This window comes from Lingula anatina, chromosome 6 (assembly GCF_051362555.1).
Source record: "Lingula anatina isolate TDL-2025a chromosome 6, LinAna3.0, whole genome shotgun sequence".
Classification (NCBI taxonomy): Eukaryota; Metazoa; Brachiopoda; class Lingulata; order Lingulida; family Lingulidae; genus Lingula; species Lingula anatina.
Window position 1 is genome coordinate 4,476,381 of NC_141772.1, and position 22,786 is coordinate 4,499,166.

The following is a 22,786-nucleotide window of genomic DNA, read 5'->3' on the forward strand; positions in this document are numbered from 1 at the left end:
TTTACGTGATAAGAGATGAGTTTGTCCCGCCTTTTCTCAGACTACCTGTCAGCCAGACGGACACATTTATTGTGATTCTGTTTCTTTCAAGAATAAACTTCATGTACTTTAAGTGCGATATTATAGTTTAAATCTGTGACATAAGCTAATTGCATCGTGTGTGAGTTTATCAGATTTAAAAATCTTATTCTATATTTAAGACACCACTTAACTGAACATTTTTGTAAGGATTTAAAGTGTTCTAAAAATGAATAAAAATTAAGTTAATCATACCGATTTTTCCAAAGCGCTGGCCACGTCCTTGCTTAAAGCCTCCTCGGATGTGTTCATTGGAGTCACGAAACAAGCATACGTGTTGTTTATTTCCATCTTGTAAATTACCAAACTTTGAAATTTATCCAATAAAGTATTACAGGGTAGGTAGTACATGTATTTGCATATATATATATATATATATATATATATATATATATATATATATATATATATATAGGCCTATATATATATATTGCAACATGAGTCCATATATTCTGTTAGTTCATTGATCGGGGGTACTTAAAGAAGATTGTTAGTAATACTTGCACACCACTTTTGGCGCTCACCGATTGGTCGAGAGGCATGCAGTCACGTGCGGTCAAATATTTTAGTGACTGGACCTCTTAGTAAACCAAATTCGCCATCTTAGATCTCCGTGTACATTCTATATGAACCATATACCTCATTGATATGTTCTTGGCGTGTCTTATTTATTTTCAATTATCTTATGAGTTCTCCATATTGCAACAAATATAAGGCAGTCATATAGGCTTTGTTTTTAGGACTCCTCTAAGCTAGGTTCAACCGTCAGATAGGCCTCGGTCATTTATACAGGGTTGCTACTTTAAAATATGGAATATTTTTTATCATTGTTATTTTTTAGTGCTGATTAAATTTTTTTTGGCTTGATTCATCAAAAAAGCATGTCACTGAGTGATAAAAACATCCAGTCTTCTGTTGTGAGATATTTTGGTCAATGATATCAAGTCTGACCTAAGATGCCATTCAAAAGAAAGGAACACCCCCAGAAAATCATATCAACAGTTTGACGTCTGTATTAACTTTAAGCTAAGATATTAAAGAAAATGATAGCCTCCGGACAGTAATATGTTACACAGTCAAAGAACTCACTACAGTAAATCATGAAAAATCAGTAATTGTATGACCTCCAGCAGCCGCTTGCAGCGCCCTCATCCTACATGGCATGCCCTGCGACACGTTTTTTAGAGTTTGGATGGGGATATCATTCCACGCAGTGATATTTGCCTGTCGCAGTCCATCACTATTTACCGGCCGATGACCATAGCTATTAATTCTGTGAGTTACTTTTGCCCAAATTTTTTCAATTGGGTTCATATCTGGAGAGTTTGCAGGCCAGGGCAGTTGCTGAACCCATTGATTTTGAAGAAAAACAGTGATTCTGTGGGCTCGATGTGGGGTTGCACAGTCGTCTTGGTACACAAATTTGTTCCTGAAGATGACTCTTACCAATCGAAGCATTGTTTGCTGTAGAATGTCTCTGTAAGAATCCTGGATGAAGTTGCCTCCTAGAAAAACCAACTGGTTCTGGGCACCGACATGAAATGCTCCCCAAACAGAGACGTTACCATCCCCTGCTTGCACCCTAGGCAGTACACAATCATCGTTTTATGCCCCTTGTACACGTCGGTGGACACGGATTCGACCATCAACCCTAAAAAACCATATCTGGCCTCGTCACTGAAAATGACGTGATTCCAGTGTTGTGGCTGCAAACGCACGTGGTCCCCAGCCCATTGCAGACGTCGCTGTATGTGACCTTGGTATCAATTCTGTGCACTTATGGCAACTAGACAATCATTTAACAATCTGTTTACAAAGGTTTTCTGTTTACTTGTGTGTACTTAGCGGATTGGCTCTCTTGCTTGTCCACAGAGGAAGAAACCTTATTCCTGATCCTGAGACAATCTACGATATGAAGTCCAATTGGCGTGTTGTGTTGAAAAAAATGACTGTACTTATGGCAAAATGAACCCACAATTTCTGACTTCTGATTGAGCAATAAATAACGGTTAAAATGCACCAGAATGCAGTATTATACATACAGTTTTTTAAAAATTTCCACACCGTGGGAGGGGGACACCCCCTCCCACCCCCTCCCTCCTCAGGGGCTTCGCCCCCTCGTGTCCGCTTACTGCCCCCCCTGGCATTTTGCTCAGGCTACGGCCCTGAAAATATAGTTTTAATTTATGTCTGGTTGACAGACAAAAAAAAAACGGAAATCTGAAAATGGGATCTTGCCCGAATTTCCACGCAAGTAGTAAGAAAGTCACTCCCGATTTTAACTCTGGTTATGCGTTACTTATAATGCACCTTTTTCAAGAGTATTGCAAAAAACATAGCTGTAATATTAATAGATAAATGCATGGTGCCTCCTGCACTAAATGCACTTAAATGATTGGCATACCACACGATCTGCTCAACTCCTCCCTGCAATTGGATTTGATGTTTTGTACGATTGCTTCTTAATTAACTTAGTTCCAAACAAATCATAATTCATTGAGATCATAGTGTCTTCTTGATATATATATATATATATATATATATATATATATATATATATATATATATATATATATATATATATATATATATATATAAATAATGGGTTTTGTCTTTTTTTAAAGGTCTGGACAGGAGATGATAAACAGCAGTGCAGGATATTTAGACATAAAACGGGTCAATTTCAAATAAATAGTATAATATACCTAAAGGACACGTCCAGGCAATTGTCTGACATGCATATATTAACACTGTAATATTTTTTGTAGATAAAGCAACTATCTAGAGTCAGAAAGACCCCGTTGTAATAACCAGTCGGTTGGTTATTCAGCTCCAGGTTCTGCTTGTGTTAATTTTCATCAATAAGCGAACTGAGAGAGGCTTTTATAATTTTCTACTACATGATTTATTTCAGCAGAACTCGATCTCTATAACTGTAAGACCCCATTCCCACAGATTTTTGATCGATCTGTCCCTGTGGGGAGTCTCACTAGATTACTGTCAGCTTAGCCGGCTTAAACGTCTGTCCCGCCTACTAAAAGCTGTAAGGGGGTAATTAACTACCATGCGCGCTCGGCTGACATCAATTTAGCGAGAACCCCCGGGGAGTTGGTCGATCTAGATGGATCGATCTAAATCTATGGGAATGCACTCTAAGACTCTGTGTATATGTGTCTGTCCATCTTGCTGTCTTGTTATGTATCTCTCTGTCTCCTTTTTCATACATCAAATTTACTTTCATAGGTGACAGGCAACTTGCCACATCACATCTGAAGAAATTAAAACTTAACTGTTTCCATCAATTGCAGATTGCATTTTAAATTAACTTTTATAGGTTGCATACATCCTGTCACATATACATAGATCTGAGCATATTAAGACTTTATGGTATATACAGTTTAAACCAACACACTACTTCCCATTACTTTAATTATGTATATATGAATATATCTACAAATCGTATTCAAGTCTCAATACACCGTGAAAAAGCTGAGACTCGCTTATAGCAGTCATAGCAAAGACACTATAATATCATTAGAGTTGATTGAAGCCATGTGTTACCCGCTTTTCAAAAAAGGAAATAAACGATTATAGATAGAAGAGCTATATGTTTTATTTTACAGTCGGTGTCAAGCTTAAAATACTGGTGATCTTTCAGGTGATATTTTCAGTCAGACCATATCTATAATGACAACTGTTTTTAAACCTACCACAAATCAAATTTCATTTTTCCGTTTAAACTCAGACTCTCCATGTTTAGCGGCAGTATGGAACCCCAGATTTCAGTTGAATATAATCTGAATTTTGCAGAAAAGATGCACGTGCAATATATAATCAGTACTTTCTTATCCATTGCAAAACTGTTGCAAATTAAAAGAAAACATTCTAACGAGGTCAAAAACAGTTATACCTTGTTATCGTTTATTTTGTCGTGATAAATGCTGCATAGATTTATCATTCTTACAAATTGCTGTCCTTTGAATACTCAGAACTAAGGAAAACACATTATAACCTACCTGTATATCTTATTCAACCGTTTATGTTGAAGGAAAAGCGTCTGATAATGCTGCTTAAAACCTGCCGAGTGCGCTGTAAAGGTTGGTAATGCAGTATCCCCTAAAACTCTCCCTTTTTTCTTTCCTTCAATGATGACATAATTATAGGTTTATAGGTAGGCAGCCGTTATAGGGGTACTTTTATCTGCATTGGTGTCGACTTATTAAAAAGCACCTGTATAAACTCATTGCAGACAGATTAACGCTCAACGCAGTGCCATAGTGGGGGGGGGGGGGGGGGGGAGAGAGGTGCGCTATATTTACAAGTCATCAAGATTCTTAACCCATAACAGAGGCCCTACGTGGTGATTTTTCATGCTATTACGCTGCAACAGCAACTCTTCCTCAAGGTACCGCACTTATTTTCGATCAACCATGAATTATTGTTCCCGTGATGTGTCTGCTGAGATTGATTCGCTTTTCTTTTTGGATCAGACACATATCGTTAGAAAAAAATTTTCTTTGTTGTGAATTTGAGTATGCAATAACAGTGCGTTTAACAACTCTCCGTTCAATTCACCAAATATCTGCAGTGTACAGTATGTGCCCTGCCAAAATCCTACCAGAGCCGGTGTAACAGGAATGCAAGTCCGCTAGGAACCGTAGCCCCCTTCTCATTACTTTATACAGGTGACATTCGTCCCATGTACCGGTACTAACCACAACACTCCAACTAACCCCAACTTGTGCTGAACATATGGGAACCCGGACTTCCATTTCTAGGACTTGCATTCCTGTTACCTGTACACCTGTCGCATTCTCTCCAGTTTAGCAGTCTCTGCGTGGTTAGCTTTCTAGTCATCACTACAACCGTCTCAACGTCGACAGAGTAGGAAAGAGAGAGAGCACCTCCCGCCTGGTACAACTTCAATGACCAGTTAAATCGGTGATTTTGTTTAAAAAACAATTTACCTACCGTTGGCGTGGAAAAATTAGATATCATTAAAATAAACTGCCAAAGTAATTTTCTTTTACTTCTATATTTTTACTCTATACTTCATTTTTAGTTATCACTGTGAAACGTACCTTGAAGTAACAAAAATTTGATTTATTATTCAGTGTCAGTCTTGGAAATATCCACAAATTACAGGTCTATTGTAATCATTAACAAGAAAGCAAATTTAAGCCTTTTTAGTTAAAGCTATAATTATTCTTTTATCCATCCAATTTGATTCTGCAAATATAGTGCAAACTAGCCAATATTTGGCATTCATCACTAAAATTTTGCTGAATAATATATTCTAGTGTAATGGTAGAAATTAAGCAACAGCCTGAGATATTAAATTCACTATTTCTTCAATCGTGTTCTCTGTCATTAGCCTTGACCTTTATCAAAGAAAAATCTGTATGCAAGTTACACAGACACCTGCTGTTATCTTAGACCTAAGAGGTTCTAAAACAAGAGAAACTGCATGGAGTTAGTCCACAGTTTGGGACATTGTCGTAATGTTAATTCTTTGATAGGATTATTTATACCATTCATCGCAACTTAAGTATTTAAGTCCACTCTTGTTCTTTCTCAACAAAAAGCTAATGATGATATTCAACAAATACACTCTTCCTTTAAATGAAAATATTACATCTTTTTATCTACAGCTGGTAATAGTTAAAATGTCTTCTGTTATAATTAATTCATAAAGGGTAATTACAGTAAATGCATTCTTCTGCTAATTATGTGCCAACAATTATAGTTCTCCAGTTATTAATTTATTATTAAATTCTATTATTTGTAAAAAAAAAATCAGAAATATGATTTACTGACCAGAGTTGAAATATTTTCTAATAAAACATAACCTATTTAGAATAGTGGCAGTGCACATATTATTATTTTTACATAGTTCATACAGTAGAAAAACTACATGAGCTGGTTTCACAAAATTGGTTTCACAAAATTGGTTTTGGTTTTCATAATTTGCAAATAAATCTATGACGGAAGTCCACTCAAATATAGCAAGAATTGCTCTGAAACATTAGTCTTTTTTGCTAAAAACCAGGCCCACCATTTTACTTAATTGAACTACCATTGATCTATAATGAGTCAAAGTCCTCAAAAACACCGGTCTAAAAGTTTCCATCAATTATCTTTTGCGAAAGGGGAGCCCCCAGAAGAAAAAACACTACAAGCACTTCCAAATCACTTGGTGAGGATTTCTTTGACAGCTTTGACGATACAGTCTGGACCAATACCAAACATCTCCATTAACTGGTCTGAAGGACCACTGCGCGGAACGCCTGTCACTGCCAGTTTCTTCACCACCACATTGCGCTCTCCCTCCAATGCAGATAAAACTGCCTCCCCAAGTCCCCCTGAAAAGAACAAATTGATTTGAAATCATAAAAATAAATAATATTTATAATGTATATTATAACAGTGTTTATCTTGTATTTGTGCATAACAATGTTTTGCGTTGTACTTTATCACCATTTCTGTGATGCATTTGCTTTGAGCTTAGTTTTCATACAAATGAATACGAAAAATTAAAATATGATCACTCAAGTAAATTTTCTGTCAGGTTAATTTCATCCTTCACATATGTCACAAATGAACCATCTGCTGGAAATTAAAAAAAAAAAACCTCTCACATTTGTTAGCATTTATCAGTTTTCAATTCTGGCAAAAAAAATTCTGTCATTTTTTCAAATGGGCTACTAAGCTGAAATTTTCCCAATTTAAAGTACACAAGATCCAATATCTTATTGGTCTTGTCTACTTTCACCTACTTTCCATTTTTTTTTTTTTTTTGTGAAACCTGAGAGATCTTTAAGTGATAGGCCTAGTACTAGCATGAAGGCAATTTTGCATGGTCATCAGCACCCCCTACCTTCAGGATAGTGGTCCTCTACAGTAATCACTCTGCCATCTGTTTCCTTGGCACACTGGATGATGGTGGCGGCATCTATAGGTTTGACAGTGAAGGGATCCACAACACGGATATTGATGTTGCTATCTGCCAATTTGTCAGCGGCTTTAAGGGCATTGTGGAGAGTAATACCAGCGCCTATGATTGTCACATGGTCTTTGTCCGATTTTCTTACAACCTGCAATAAAAGGAACCAATTATCAGATAAAAAAATTAATGAAATATAATGAGACAGAGAGCACTGTGATAGTGCATACCCAGTACATCCTGACACTTCCGCCCCTTTTGCTGGGAAAAATCGCTCTGGTTAAAATTTTATCTAGGTACATGAAGTTTTTTTGGGAAAAGGTCCACTTTTTCAAAAGAAGAACCCCCCTTTTGAAACTGCTGGCTACAGGCCTGAAGATCCAATATCGACTGAGCTTAAAACCACCAGGAAGGACTGGCAGAGCAGAAGAACAAAAGGCCAAAGCAGAAAAGCACTGACATCCACATCTTATACAAACCATCGAAACCACCGACACCATCCCCACCAACAATGAAATAATGGAATAGATGACAATCTCCATCCTAAAGATGAACGATAAGAAGAGGAACCACACTAGTGCCAGCAAAGCCAGACAAAAAATTACAGCAGGAAGAAAAGCTGCAGAATAAAAAACAGAGACTCCTGCTCCATTTCCAAACATCCCCACTCAACTGACCCAAGAAAAGCTAAAACCTTTAACATGCTAAAAAGTAAAGGATATATTATTCAAACTGCAAGAGAGAGTATGGAAGGGAGCGATGTTAAAAAGCCCAAGTTAAGGGTCTATAGATAACTTAATAGTGGAAAATTATGTAAAGTATAATTTAAAACCGACAGAAAGATCAATCATGGCCAAGTTCAGATCAGGAGTTCTTTCATTATATGTGGAAACAGGCCGATTTGTTAACAAAAAAATTAGAAGATAGACTCTGTATTCTCTGTAACGATAAAAAAGTAGAAGATGAGTAGAATTTTTATTTGAATGCCCAATCTCAGAAAAAAATGGTGTGAAAAAGTGAAATTGGGCAATCGTTTCTATCATGACCCTGAGGAGGTTAAAGAGAGACCTCAAGTGCTTTTTACAGAATTTCATAGAAGCACAGCGAGGTTTCTCTTTAACGGCTTTCAGGTCAGAAAGAAGTTGCTATATAATTAATGTTAAAACGGGCAACTTTGTAAGCCCATAGGGCTGGGCCGATACATTTATATTCATATAATTGTATTATATTTGTATAAATTAGGTATTGTCAGGAAAATAAACCTATTTGACTATATAGCAAAAACACAGTGATCTACAATCTCACTCAGTAAGTAGCTCCAGTGAATATACTGGTACCTTATTGGTGAAAAGGACAAGATAGGATGGAAAGGACCCTCCATCACTGAAAAGATATTATCTTTCTGTATTGAGTGAAGCTAAAATATTCAATATTTGTCACAGACGATGACAGGCTTATGCCCTGAAGGGACAGAAACATCTCCTTGTGGATTAAGGCACATTAAGCTGCTACTAAACAACCTCAGCACTCAAGTTACACAGGGAAGAAGAATTGACACCAAATTGTATTTGCAGGGAGCCTCCCAGGTGCACATTCATGACCCAGGCAGAGAGTTGGCACAGCTTCATTGTCTATTACAGAGGTCACCTCATAGGGATATCTTACTAGACAGCTCACCAAGCAAAAGTCAATATAGAAATGACAACAACACAGTGATCTGCAATCTCACTCAGTAAGAAGAATCAGCACATACTTTGATAGCATAGCATACTTTAATACTTGGAATTATATATTTTCTCATTTTATCACAAAAAAAATTCATTGTTTAGGTTGTTTCTTTTATAACCAGCATTAATTATTTTAATTGTTTTACTCACCTCAGCTTTTAGTATTTTCTACAATTACTTGTAAATCCGATAATTTTATTTGTAAACAGCTCTGTGACGGAAGTGTAGTGCGGTTTAAAAAAAAAAAATAATAATAATAATTATTATTATTATTAAAGTAATGTGAAAATAAAATACAGCTACCTTAATCACTTATGACATAGTGAGATGATATGGTGGATACCTTAATACATCTCACACACCCACCTTTGCCTGACCAACACGGAACTCCTCGTTGTTATCGTACAGGGTTGCCGTGCCTGGGCGACTTGTGCGGATAAAACAGATCCCCTTGGTGTTGGCCGCCAGTTCCACCGCACGCTCACAAGACACCGCGTCACTTGGGTAGAACACGGTGGCTGTTGGGATAGCTCTGAACATGGCTATGTCTTCTAGAGCCATCTGAGAGGGGCCGTCCTCACCTGAAAGACTTTGTATCATAATATTTCCAGTCTATACACAATAATATATTTTAATGGGGCGATTCTTGACAATGACAAGTCTCTTTTTTATCACCAGAAGCTTCAGAGGCCTAAAGAACACCTTCCTTCAAAACTTTGTATCATACAATTCCGCCAGCACGCTTACCAATTGAGACACCACAGTGAGACCCGCAGAGATTTACGTTACTCTGAGATATGGCTGCCATTCGGATTTGATCGTAAGCACGGCTCAGGAAACATGCAAAGGAGCTGGCAAAAGCCACTGTGCGATCACGAGTTGCACATCCAATGGCCACGCCCACCAGGTTCTGTTCTGCTATGAAACATTCCACGAAGCGATCTGGACAGGCTTTCTGCAACATGAAGCAATAACATATATAACAACGATGCACTAACAAATACAGCATACATGTAATAATTTTTCGATGAATTTGCAGCATGTTTCAAATAAGGCCCATGAACATGCATGCGTGTGTGCCTCCCTCTATCAAAGTACTTTCTATACCTGTTCAAATTGTGATATGCCTTAAAACCTAAACCACCAGTTGCAGAGGAGATAGGGCAGATATTTAGGGCAAAGTTATGCTCATTTTCCCACCAGAGGCCCTTACGGAGTAATTTCATTCACAGCATACTTAAAAAAAGTATTGTATACAAAATTTACAAATGAAAGACTATACCTGAAAGGTCAAAGCAAATGTGGAGTTTTTCACATCCCCATCCATTGCTACTACTGCTGTATTGGCTTTTCCTAGCTTGGCCAGGCCTGTGCCATAAGCCTGACGTGTAGCTACCTAAAACATGGTAAAATATAAAACGTGTACAAATACCATTATATAAATGCATGTTATCCAATTATTGACCTTTAGTCTGCAAAACTACATACTGACTGAAAGAAAAATACAAACTGACAAACTTATTTCAATTGCAGACATGTAATACTTTAATGTGGTAAGACTAAAGTAGGAATAGAAGAAATGGTTTGGTGGTCTTATTACCAAGGTCTGGGTCAGATAAACGCAAATTTCTGATTGAAAATGGACCGCGGACCAAAAAAAAAGCATGTCTGAGAATGGTGATAGCATAAAAAGAATCTGAAGGTATTTTTCTTAACACATTTGTTAGTAAGTAAACATTTTCATTTCTTCTTAAAATTCATTCCACTGTTTTAGTCCAAGTGCGCTACATATCACTGGCTTTCTTTCATTGGCCTGTTTACGTAACCTTGCATCATTTGTCCTTCACAACAGCTGTTCTTTTATACAACATGTACAAGATAAATATGTCCTCTTATTTTTTACCTTTTGTCCCTTGTTCTTTTCTACAACAAGTACAGGATAACATCAAATACTTCCCATTATTTTTGTACCTTTTGTCCCTTGCTATAAGCTGGAGGCTCTGACATCTTCAACCCAGTGGTGTTCACATTTGGCGCCTTTTTGACTGGGGAATCTGGCCTGATATTATGAAGAGAATTATTCACGATCACTTTCTCCACAGCGGCCAGGACTGCGTCTCCCTTCCCTCCCAATGGCTTTCCATGCCAGTTCTCTTCATCCTCAATACCTGGAAGTCAATTGTGTCAATAAAATTGAGAAAAAAAGACCAGTATTATGGTGTCCAAAACAAAATTCAGTTCATGTTAGCTAGCTGACAGACCTACTTGGATATTGCTGAGGGGATCAGGCCACAAGGATAATTTTTTGATTTCAAATGTTAAATTATGCTCAGCAGTATTACACAATATTCTCATGCATTTGTAGAGATGAAATAGTACGGTTTGGTTATCAATTTTTCTCTTTTCATTGATAACAATGATTTTTGGGGAGAGGTAGACTGGGGAACCTCAGAAACCAAGAGGAAGGCATAGACACTCACCAGCTGTGCCCTCCCCTGCACCCACCACAGAGTTCAGGGTGATATCCCTCACTCCATTTCACTTCTAATACTCATCGATTCTGGTCATCACTCTGTTTAAAACACCTGAGAACCCCTTACTGTTATACACATGTGAACCCCTAAAGACTTAAATGTTACATACCGGGAAACCTCTTATTACACACAAGGGCACCCCTTGTTGCAAACATGGGAACCCCTTGTTACATACCTGGGAACCCCTTGTTAACATACCTGGGAACCCCTTGTTAACATACCTGGGAACCCCTTGTTACATACCTGGGAACCCCTTGTTAACATACCTGGGAACCCCTTGCCCTTGTAAGTTTTTGCAATGACACAAGTTGGTATGCCCTTCACAGTGGTGGCAGTGTGGAAAACCTTGGTAAGAGCCTCCACATCATGACCATCTATAACTACAGTGTTCCAGCTGAAAAGGCATTCAATAAAAGTGTAAAAAAACTCAGTAAATCAGCTGTAAAGAAATCATGAAATATCTTGTTAAATCTCGCAACAAAAATGCATCAACCAATATAAATATTTTATTTATTTGGCACTGCATTTTTTTCTTATTTTTACTGTGAAAAACCGTGACTTGAAAGTAAAAAATATTAATTTTCAACTTATTTCACTTGATCATAGGTATTAATTTAATATCATTGCAGGAAAACTATGATTGTTTCAAAGTTATGCCCCTCCCTTAATTTCCATCTTGAAAAAAAAAAAACAACTTTAGTTTGCTTTTAAATTACTATCCTTCTATTACTTAAAAGCCCAGGCAACATACGAGACAGATTATTGATATAAAATGAAATTACCCATAAGCCTCTGCTCTTCTCTTGTAGACATCAATGTCATGCTGGAATGCTGTAGGCTCACTCTGACCCAGGCGGTTGACGTCAAAGATGGCGACCAAGTTGTCTAGTTTATAATACGATCCAAATGACATGGCCTCCCAAATAGAACCTTCTGCACTCTCACCGTCTCCAATGAGGCAGTAGACACGATAGCTGCAAAAGAATTATCACCAACAACCTAAAACACTAAAACTGGTCCTACTGGTACACCAATGAGTACTTTTCTACAAGTTTTCCTACTTCATATTTCCAACTGACAAGTCATATCTTTGTGTTTTGTTTGTAAGATTTATTCAAGTTTAGAACCTACGTGTATATATTATTTTCATGGAAAACATTCATCATATATTTTTACACAGTTATATCATTTATCATTATTACCATTTTTTACAGCATAAAAGCCAGTTCATAACTTACTCAGTCTTGTCAAAATATTTCCCAGTGTAGGCCATGCCAGCAGCACAACTCAGACCCTGCCCCAGGGAACCTGTGGCCACGTCTACAAAGTTCAGGCGCTGAAGGGGGTCAAAGAGCATTCTTTATAACTTAAAGGTATTATTCTGCCTTAAATGTACAGAAAATTAACTGAATTTTCTTTTTCTAAATTAAGATCATTTTTAGTAAATGGTAAAGATTTCAGGTCGCAAATATTCTTTTCTCCCAAACTAATAAGTCTCAATGCAGATACTTTTATAAATCAATATGACATCTTCAGTCTGCATTGACTTCACTAGAAAAATGTGCACACTGCCCTTTTTATTAAGAGCACACAATAATTTTATATATATATATAGGTAAAAGTATACTTCAACTTAAAACTGTGTGTGTGTGAGTGTGTGCATGTGTGTGTGCATGCGTGCGTCTTAACATTCTACTCACGGGGGTAGGATGTCCCTCCAAGTCACAGTCTATTTTTCTCAGGTTCATGAGATCTTCTACAGGGAACAGTCCGGTCTCTGCCCAGGCGGCATACAGAGCAGGGGCAGCATGACCCTTATGAAATAAAATTAATAATAATAGTAATAATAATACATACATAATGGTAGTCCCTGCATCCAGGGAAAAGTTTCTGTGAGCTACTGCTTCATATATATGGCTATTGTACAGAGTCCAATTCTGGATTTGCAATGCAATGACTTAGCTGGCACATGGCACACACACAGAAAACAAGTCCTCCCGTGCTCTGGGGCACTTATGAAACTATTAACTAAACTATTTAACATGACTTCTAAGGCAAATTAAACCAATATTTAAAATTCAGAATGATAGGTTTACTACATGTACACATTTTATGTTTCTAGTTCCATGTATAATTAGCTTGTTAGTAAGTTAGTTAGGTTGGTTTGTCTGTTTGTTAACAACGTTTTGCAAAAAGCTTATGGAATTTTTTTTAATTCAATTTATTTATGAAATTCAAAAACATGAGATGAACTGGGAACTGTTGGCATCATTTGAAAATGTCACGACATCACCAATTCAAGTCGACCACTGAACTGCACATTTGTAGTGCAAATGCCACATAATAACTTTGTTGTAATTCTGAGACAACATGTACGTTTCATTTTACTAAACAATCACCAAATGCTATAAATGAATGGCCATGCTGAAAGCTCTCTTTGTGCGTGCTTGCGTGCTATGTCATACGCCATATTAAGGTTTGCAATTCATTAAATTCCTGATCACAAAACTCATCACCCAAGATATTGCTTTCACAGGCATAAGTTAGGCTGTCCAGAAAGAAAGGTATTGGTTTCATTTTCTATACAATGGAATATAGGTGTGACAATGTAAAAGGATGATACTGACAGGTACTGGTGTTACCACATTCAACATTCAAAATTTTAAGCTATATTACTTGTGTTTCATCGTGTGTATACGTGAGCACACACACACACACACACTCAGGAAAAACGTCCAGAAAGAATTACAAAATGTAGTTCATTCAATCCTTTTTGGCTGGGAAAGATCCAACACCAATTAAACTTCAAATTTGATCTTCGTTCTATGCCATTACAGACAAAAAAAATCTGTCCATTTTTTCCACCTTCAAATTGCTACCTCCAGCAGGGGCAGATTTAGGCCGTCTTCTGGGTCTTCCGGAAGACGGTCAGATTTTTAACATTACATTGACAGGCATCTATTTTTTCTGTCGGAAGACGGTCAAAAATGGAGGATGGATCAACAAAGAAAATTTGGAAGACTCTCAGAAAATATCTCTGGATCCGCCCCTGTCCAGGCCTGCTGCAGGACTTACTGGCAACAGACATGAAATAATAGCTCAACATTCAATTTGCATTAACTCATTAATTCAGCATTATTTAATAATCCAAGTGCCAGCTTGCAACTATGAAGGTGCCTTGAATTAATAAACAAATTGCATATCTCATCTGGAAGTAATATTCCATATTACTTACTAAGTTTATTGGCAACAGAAGGGGAATTGAGGTATAACAAAGTTATCTGTTCATCATCATAGGGTCATTATATAATGGAGAGTTTGAAAGATATTAAAGATATCAAGAACAATTTCAGTTACATGTATCCGAGCATGTAATTACAAAGCAATGCACTGTAAATATATCCTGTGTTTGCATGTGGTTTTAAATTTTGGGGAGGTTAATTCATAAAAAATTGAGCAAAATTCCACATTTTAAATGCCGAAAATTTATCTGCTTTATTAATTTAATGAAATTTTACTTGATAGTACTATATTGGCAGTAAGTTTAGAGTTTTAAATAAAAATTAAGCTTTTGAAACATACTTGAAACTCTAAATGCAAATTTATTAACAGTGAACAAAGGTATTAAAAACAATTTTAAAAATGACTGTATTACAGGTTTAACCTTAATAAACTCTTAGAAAAGATGATTTACTGGTCTTAATTATGCATTTCTGTACTACTGAAGTCTTAGTATCAATTATTAAGACAATTACCTTATGTGATATATGCCCTGATAAACAGGTACATGTACTAGTACTGTACATATATACTATTATGTGAAATTTAACTGAATCTTACAAAATTTAGCAGACAATCTGAGTTCAAAGTTCAGGCATTATTTAAAAATGACCCATATATCACCAATATAGTTTAAAATTAAATCAAGCAACAACACTGTAACTGGCATGCACTCATCTTAGTGCGTGCATGCGTGCGTGCATACATGTGTGTGTGTGTGAGAGAGAGAGAGAGAGAGAAAGAGAGAGAGAGAAAGAAAGAGAGTATTTATATTAGACAAATACACTAATGCCGTGGATCAAACAACAACTTATTCATCAATAAAGTAATCGGAAGATCACGCCCCAAAGCTGAAAGTGGTTTATGCTGCATATCAGCATTGAAAGCTAGGGTCACGTAGGCAGGCTTTTCAAGCACCCAGGTTTTCTTTCATTTTAACCAATCCACTCAGTAAACAAGTGACCCAGCACTAAGTCAAGTGTCACGACTCTGGCAGTCTTCTTATAATACCTTAGTCAATATGCTCTCTGCATAACCCAACCTTCTCAATCATCCAGAAATGTATGAAAAGCTAGTCCAGTGATTATCATCTGCAATCAGTCATGGGTTGGATTTCATACAGATTTACTTATGCAGGTGACCGAGCGTATGAATGAGATTTTAACCCTGAGGATCATTTTGGACACAAAATGAAACAAGCAGTACGGCTGCATGCCAAACATGAACATCACAAATTTTTCGCATTAAGGGCACACCATGAAAGCAAGCTCCAGGTGGCTATACTGATATGGAATGTTGAGACTCAATAGTGAACCATGCTTACTAATTATATGTTTTTTGTAATGTATAAAAATGCCACTTCTATGAAATAAGTTTTCTTAATTTTAAATTATCAGAATTGTTGTAGTCTTTACAAATACCCCTCAAAGACCACTTAATTCTGCTCTTTCTAGACTGAATCTGTATATTCTTTCACTTAACATTTCAGCATACAAGGCATCTAATTTATTCCCCAAAATGATATCTTTGCATTATGTATCTCTGAAACCCTTACCTTTGAGAGCACAAATCTATCACTGCTGGGGTCCCTTGGCTCTTCCACCTTGTATTTCATAGTATGGAAGAACAGCACGGACATTATCTCGGCAATGGAAGCACATGATGTAGGATGTCTGAAATCACAGATAATATAATTTCATCATTTTAATAAATAGTACACTGCAAAATGTACCCCCCCCCCAAAAAAAAAAAAAAATAATAATAATAATTAAATAAATAAATAAAAAAAGCATTGTGATTGGTCAGAGTTGTTTCTTTTTTTTTCTTACCTAATCATTTGTCTGTTTGCAAATATTAACAGATAACAAAGTTTTAATTTTATCTTTAAATCCAAGACACGCTGCTAAAAAAATTATCTGCCAATGATATCTTTGGATACTCCTCTGCAACAATTGCATAGCCAGGACAGACAACTACTGTATACACTGTACATGTTTTGTCTCTGGACACTAGATCAAAAAGGCTGATTGTCAAACAAGAAAAAGATACGTGGACAATTTTGTCTTTTTTAAGCAACAGCAACCCTGATTACATGTACCTCCTCCATGTTTGTACAAAGGAAAATAAAACTGCATATCATAATTTGGAAACAATTTATTTCAGTTGTGATCGGATTTACAGCAATATCAATTCTACAGGCCTTAAAGAGCAGTCTGAGGACATACACATATCTGGACACAGATTGTTCACACCGACACTACCCATACATACTATACATGTGTAACATATATAATGATGCACATTCCAAGGCATGACCTTGCACATTTTCATTTCAAGTCACGTTGCATCGTGAAAAGCTCCCACAGTCCCACTGCTTATAAATAACGCAACTACCGCTTTGACGTATTTAGGAACACCTTACTATTAACGACCGAAACGCTCAAGCTTCCATCGAGCTGAGCCATATATGCATCGTTTAACCACGTGTGTTTACATTTCTTCCTCTGCACCTAACCTCACCCCCATGTTCGCCGGCGAGACGAATCACGTTAAATACACAGTGTCAGCGTTAAAAACAACCATCCAACACCTACCCAGAATTACTGGCGTTCGTTGAACGGATACTGTGCAACCTAATCCGGTTTGCAATGTCCTTAAGGGCCTGCGTCTTTTTGCTGTCTGGTCTGTGGTAGTCCGCCATGTTCACGAGGTGCTTGCAGAAAGGAAGAGAGTCTGAACTGTGAAGGGCCAGGGTCACCGCTAGAGGGCTTAAAATGAATTCAAGATAGCCCCAATCTGAGTCCTGGACTGTTGTGCACGGACTGAATGCGATAGCTGAGATATGCCACATGGAAAAAATCCTATCCTTTTTGTAATAATTTCGCAATATTGTGTTTTGACTCTTGCTAATAAATATAACTCAATAAAATCAAAAAATAAATAAAATCAAATTAGTTTGTGTTGAACATTGTTAAATATTGTTGAATACTGGTTATAATCAAGAAAAAATAGCTACAATTTTGTTGCATTAAATACTGGGCATCACTTTATCTTTAAAAACGCATCTTTACTTCCGTTTGTATAAAAATATACTTGTATCAACATACATGTAGAAGTCGTCTAAACTCCAATGCTTGATATCCACGTTTTAAAGAAATACTGTATTATCCAACTCTCAAGGGGTTAGGGGTAATAAAAGTGGGCAGGGCCCATTCACTTGAAGGTTGCATTGAAAACTTGAAATATTTCTTTAATGTCAAATGGTGGATTTACATTTTTTTCACCAATGTTAAAATACAAAGCAACCTCGGGACTTCAGTATTTAAGGGGACAGTGTATATGCATTGTTACCAGTTTTACTTCGCATTTATCTATCAGCTTCAGACGTATAGCTATGTAACTGTTACTACATTTTAAAGCTTTTTAACATACAACGCCCATTTTACCGGTATATGTTTAATGTACTGTATGTGCTATTCAGTGGCTGATTGTAAATATCGACAAATCTTTACTTTAAATCTCTTAATTTCTTGATTATAATAATTATCATTTTCTGCAAACCATCAGTATTAGCACGCTTAAACATGAATTGTGCCAAGATGAAAATAAGCACACAAATTCCCAATTATATATCAAACACCATATCATTCGTATTTCTTCTTGGATTGCTGCCCTATTAGTGTTAATATAGCTTCTCGGTTAGGATCACTATAATGAACTTGGTCTAGATCTGTTAATCCCTACTTTGACACTCTGATTGGTACAGTGATCACGTTTTATGGCCGCACACGTTAAGAGGCAAATTTTTTTTTTACTTCATAGACACAATTTTATTAATCTCTTTCATTTCTGTATGCATGTATCTTTAGTTTTTTTTATATTTTAAAGTATTAATTTGAAATTGCCGAAAATATTTTTACATAAATAAGCCGTGTGGCTCATAACATCTGTTAATGAACGGTATATTAGTACAGGTGCTCTGACATGCATGTAATCAAAAATCTGAAATAGGAAATGGTTTGCTTCATCAACTACAATTACAATAAACGCAAATAAGTCTACCCGTCCTTGCATTTGGATTCGACATTTTATACCTTTTCTTATAAAACAATTCAGTTCTAAAGAACTGTCCAGTGACTTAGAAAAACGTATTTTCTTGTACTTTTCAAAAGGAAAAATCAACACCAAGTACATGATTTTTTATTGTTATAAGTGTTTGAATTGGGAAAGATGATCGGGTGGCTCTGCAGGATATTCATACACAGAAAATATTAATCTTAACTGGCAAAGCAGGTTTCCAGTTAATTGCAGTCCCTCTTATATCGTTCACGAAGGTATGATCATAATCCAAACCACGTATTCTGGTATCAATTGCATACTAAAGGGCGGGGCTGCAATGTACATGTATTCTGTTTGAGGAATAAATGACACCACCTCTGCCATACCATGAATATGTTTCCAGGAACCTATTTCATAACACCATATCGATGTCAAGTGGATTTGCTCGAGTATCAAATCATTGGTGTTGTTGGCGAGGCAATGGCAAACACGTTGTCTCTCGACTTTTTACTTTCTTGAGTACAGACTCATTTAACATGCTGTCTTGCGTCACGTCTGAGATGGGGCGGTGGGACATTAAAGACACTGGCTCTGAAGGCAACGGATATATGCAAATATTTTTGCATTTTTGGTGTACAGTGTATTCTGAATATTAGGGAAAAAGTGCCGTGATGACAGGAGGACGGTTGTATTCGTCTTGACGAGGAAGGGATTGGTGGTATAAACATTCTGCCATGAATTGAACTTGGTTCATATTTTAACACGATGGAAACTTCGTTGCGTTTATGCAGTGGTTTACTAGTGGACTGTAACCAGACCTTAAATGCGGATAGTTTTAATGAAACTACAGAAAAAATCCCAACGCACGGAAAAACGGATTTCAACTTATACACTTTTTGTGTCTCAGGAGTATTCAACGGTTTGATTTGCACGCTGGGATTCATTTTCAACATTTTGTCGTTTTTAGTATTTAAAAAAGGGAAAACACAAACACCAAATGCATATTTGTTGTCATGGGTTGCAGTCACGGACAATATTGTTCTCCTTACCTCGACCATCATTTCAGTTCTGCCAGCTTTCCATGTATATTACGGATGGTTGGAATGGTACTTTACTTACAGTCAGAAATATACCAAGTTCGTTTTTCCAATATATCGCAGTGCAAGGCAGATGTCCCTTTATTTTCTTATCATGGTGGCTTATGACAGATATTTAGCTTTAGCCAAGCCTATTAAAAGCATGAAGACCCGTTCTGTGTCAAAGTGGAGGTGCCGATCACACGTAATGATAGTAGGGGTTTTATTATACAGCATTCCAAAGTTCTTTGATCATGAATTTGTAGGTTATGCGCCTTGTCCAACTCATTCGGATGGTATTTGTCAAAAGACTGAAATCAAGAACTGGGGAAATGTTTATAAAGTGATGTGCCGAATAATACCCACGGTAGTTCTGGAACTTTTTGGACCAGCTGTGATCAACACAACGCTGTACGTTAAAATTCGGGCAGCTGTGAGGAAAAACGAGGAATCTCGCTCCAAAATGATTCTGCGGTCGCGAAACAATCAATCGAATAAACTTACAAAGGTCATCACCACTCTTCTGGTATTTTACTTGCTGTCTGTAATACCTCTGTCTATTTATTTCCCATTATATTTTTTGCGAGACCAGATTGCAGATTTCGGGTTCCATTATGCCCTGGATGCCATGACGGCACCAATGCTGTGTTTAAGTGCTATGAACGCAGCAGTCAACTTTTTTGTCTACGGAATCATAGGTTCAGCCTTTAGACGCGACATGAGGGATCTTCTATGTCTTAAATAAGGTCATGGGTTTTTGCAGTATTATATCAGCATACAATTTCTGAGAGACATTAAGCTTTTATATAATTGCAGGCTAAGATTTCCTTTGAAATAACAAGCTTAAGGAGAGTAAGCAGAAATGTGAGTAGTTTGCAAATTTATGCTTAATCAAGGTTCATGTGTGTGTGTGTGTGTGTGTGTGTGTGTGTGTGTGTGTGCATGTTTGTATCACGATTTAATCTCCGAAAAAAATTCTGATACCGATAAATAACATTGATGCCATAGAAATTTTAATTTTTAAGTTTCATTCACGGCAAAATTTAGATCATACTCTCAAGAATTACGAAGACAGAAAAAGGGTGACGAAGGGTAAACCCACTATATGACAAATACTGTATAGCCAGTTTTTTTTTTTTTTTTTTCTGAAACAATACGCACTGGTGCATGTCATCTAAGTACTTGTATCACATATTTTTTATAGTCATTCAGTGGGTGTGGGTGTTTTTGAACTATGCCAATTTTGTATAAGGAGGGGTACCTAACCTGGAGCATCTACTTACGTTAGGTTCCTTTTATTTTTCATTAGCAAGGCAACATATTCTAAGAATGACTACAGATTTCGAGAAATATATGATTCTACAATTCAGTTAGATATGCATTCTATCTATTTTATCCACTGACACTGTTCGGTCGAAAGGTCAAATATATAAATTATTGCTGTTTACGTAAACGTTAACCAGGAAAATGTCATTTATTATATAAGTCGTAAGTCCTTCAAGTACCACAATGTTTAGCTCATAGCTAAGAGAGGCTGTCACTTTTGCTATTACTGGCTACCTGTTTTTTAGCCACTCTCATATGGCTTTTTATAAACCACGACGTGTAGTAGGTAAATATAAACTGAGGTACGGTGTCTAAAACTTAGAGAGACTGTTTTTGCAATTAACCTAGTAGTGTATACACGTTAGCACATATATTTCTGGAAAATTATAATTCTCGTTTTGTAATGGCATGCCCGTCGTCAGTCATGTTAAAATTGTCCATATTTTAAGATTATATACCTATATATATATTCCCATATATATATATATATATATATATATATATATATATACCCCATATATATATATCCCAGATCTATCGAGCAACTATTTTTTTTTTAATTCTTAGTAGCAAATGCCAATTACAAAGACAAAATTAACACATACTGTAATATACATATACAATAAATGTAATAAAATGGATATTGTATTAATGTAACTTTCATTTTTCTATGAATAGAATACAAGGGAAATAGCAATATTTATTGCCATTGAGGTATATTATGTGCAGATTACTGCATGAGAATGAAGGAGAAGCGGTGAACTTAACCCAACCAAATCAGGGCTTCATGAGAGCCAGTGCTCTAAAGTTTTTTTTCCCATAGGCAACTAACCAGAATAAGTCCAACATTTTTCTTTAAAGTTTTTACAAACATCATTGTAGCGTTTTGGCATTCTAATCATCTCCTGATAATCGAAATCTGCAATGCAATGAATGACATGCTAACTCGACTATGCCTAGTACTTCTCAGTTACCGTTGTAAGTTCGTTTTTCGTTTTTTTAATTCACCTATCAATCATTAAAACAAACGCATTTGACACTACCACTCGTTTTTCTTCTTTTTATCATTTAAAGATGAAATCTATACCCAGAAGTACCCAACAAGCATTTTGTGATACTTGATGAAAGATCCATGATAACCAATCTCAAAAACAAAAAGTAGTGTAACTACTTGTTAGATAGGACAGCGTGTCTCTGTGTGCGACAAAAGATTCAATTTATTAAAATATATATATATTTTGAAATATGAATCCCATATGAACAGTTGTTATCCCTTTAAAGGTTCCTTTTCAACAATTCTATATAAGGCTATTCTCAGACGCCTATGCTGAGGTGACCCTCATTACCCGATAGACAAGGGTAAGATCACGTCAACAATGCAGCGCAATGATGCGTTTATTTACCTATAGCAGATGTGCTTTGAAGGTATGCTTAAGATTGACTTTTCCACCATCATATCGCCGGCTAATTGACCAGGCCGGACAGAAAGCGGACTGTAGACGAAGACGCTAATGTGAAGATACCAGATTTCACAAAACTGTTACATGCCGTTGCTAGAAAAACCCGACAACAACATGTTAGTCCGCGGTTCAAATTGCTCTAAATGCGCCCATAGACAGCATGAAACTGAAAAAACTGTTCCAACTCAATCAGTGTAAAATCATGTATTTAGCAACGTTCTTCTGTAATAATAAAGGAATGCTTTCATGCGCCTATACATGTAGGTCAGAAAAGGTTAACTTAGAAGTGATTAGTTTTTGGTGG

The 22,786-nt window shown here is 36.6% G+C and overlaps 1 protein-coding gene across 1 annotated transcript; it reads right to left on the reverse strand.

Moving 5' to 3' along the window:
• Positions 1-5,160: 5,160 nt before the first annotated feature.
• On the reverse strand, positions 5,161-17,327 carry LOC106180480 (transketolase). The gene is made up of 12 exons (XM_013564473.2): positions 17,156-17,327; positions 16,117-16,234; positions 12,983-13,096; positions 12,521-12,618; positions 12,065-12,256; positions 11,549-11,676; positions 10,720-10,916; positions 10,031-10,144; positions 9,496-9,703; positions 9,115-9,329; positions 6,956-7,172; positions 5,161-6,440 (listed from the first exon to the last, which is right to left on the reverse strand). Exons 1-12 carry the CDS (start codon positions 17,260-17,262, stop codon positions 6,268-6,270), a joined length of 1,881 nt encoding a protein of 626 aa, XP_013419927.2. The 5' UTR covers positions 17,263-17,327; the 3' UTR covers positions 5,161-6,267.
• Between the last annotated feature and the right edge of the window lie 5,459 nt (positions 17,328-22,786).

Excerpts from the sequence above, each read along its gene's own strand:
- LOC106180480 (XM_013564473.2), bottom strand. The coding sequence starts at position 17,262 with ATGGCGGACTACCACAGACCAGACAGCAAAAAGACGCAGGCCCTTAAG. Across the intron at positions 9,704-10,030 it reads CATTTGCTTTGACCTTTCAG|AAAGCCTGTCCAGATCGCTT; the intron begins GTATAGTCTTTC and ends TTCATGTTGCAG. Across the intron at positions 6,441-6,955 it reads AGAGGACCACTATCCTGAAG|GGGGACTTGGGGAGGCAGTT; the intron begins GTAGGGGGTGCT and ends TGTTCTTTTCAG.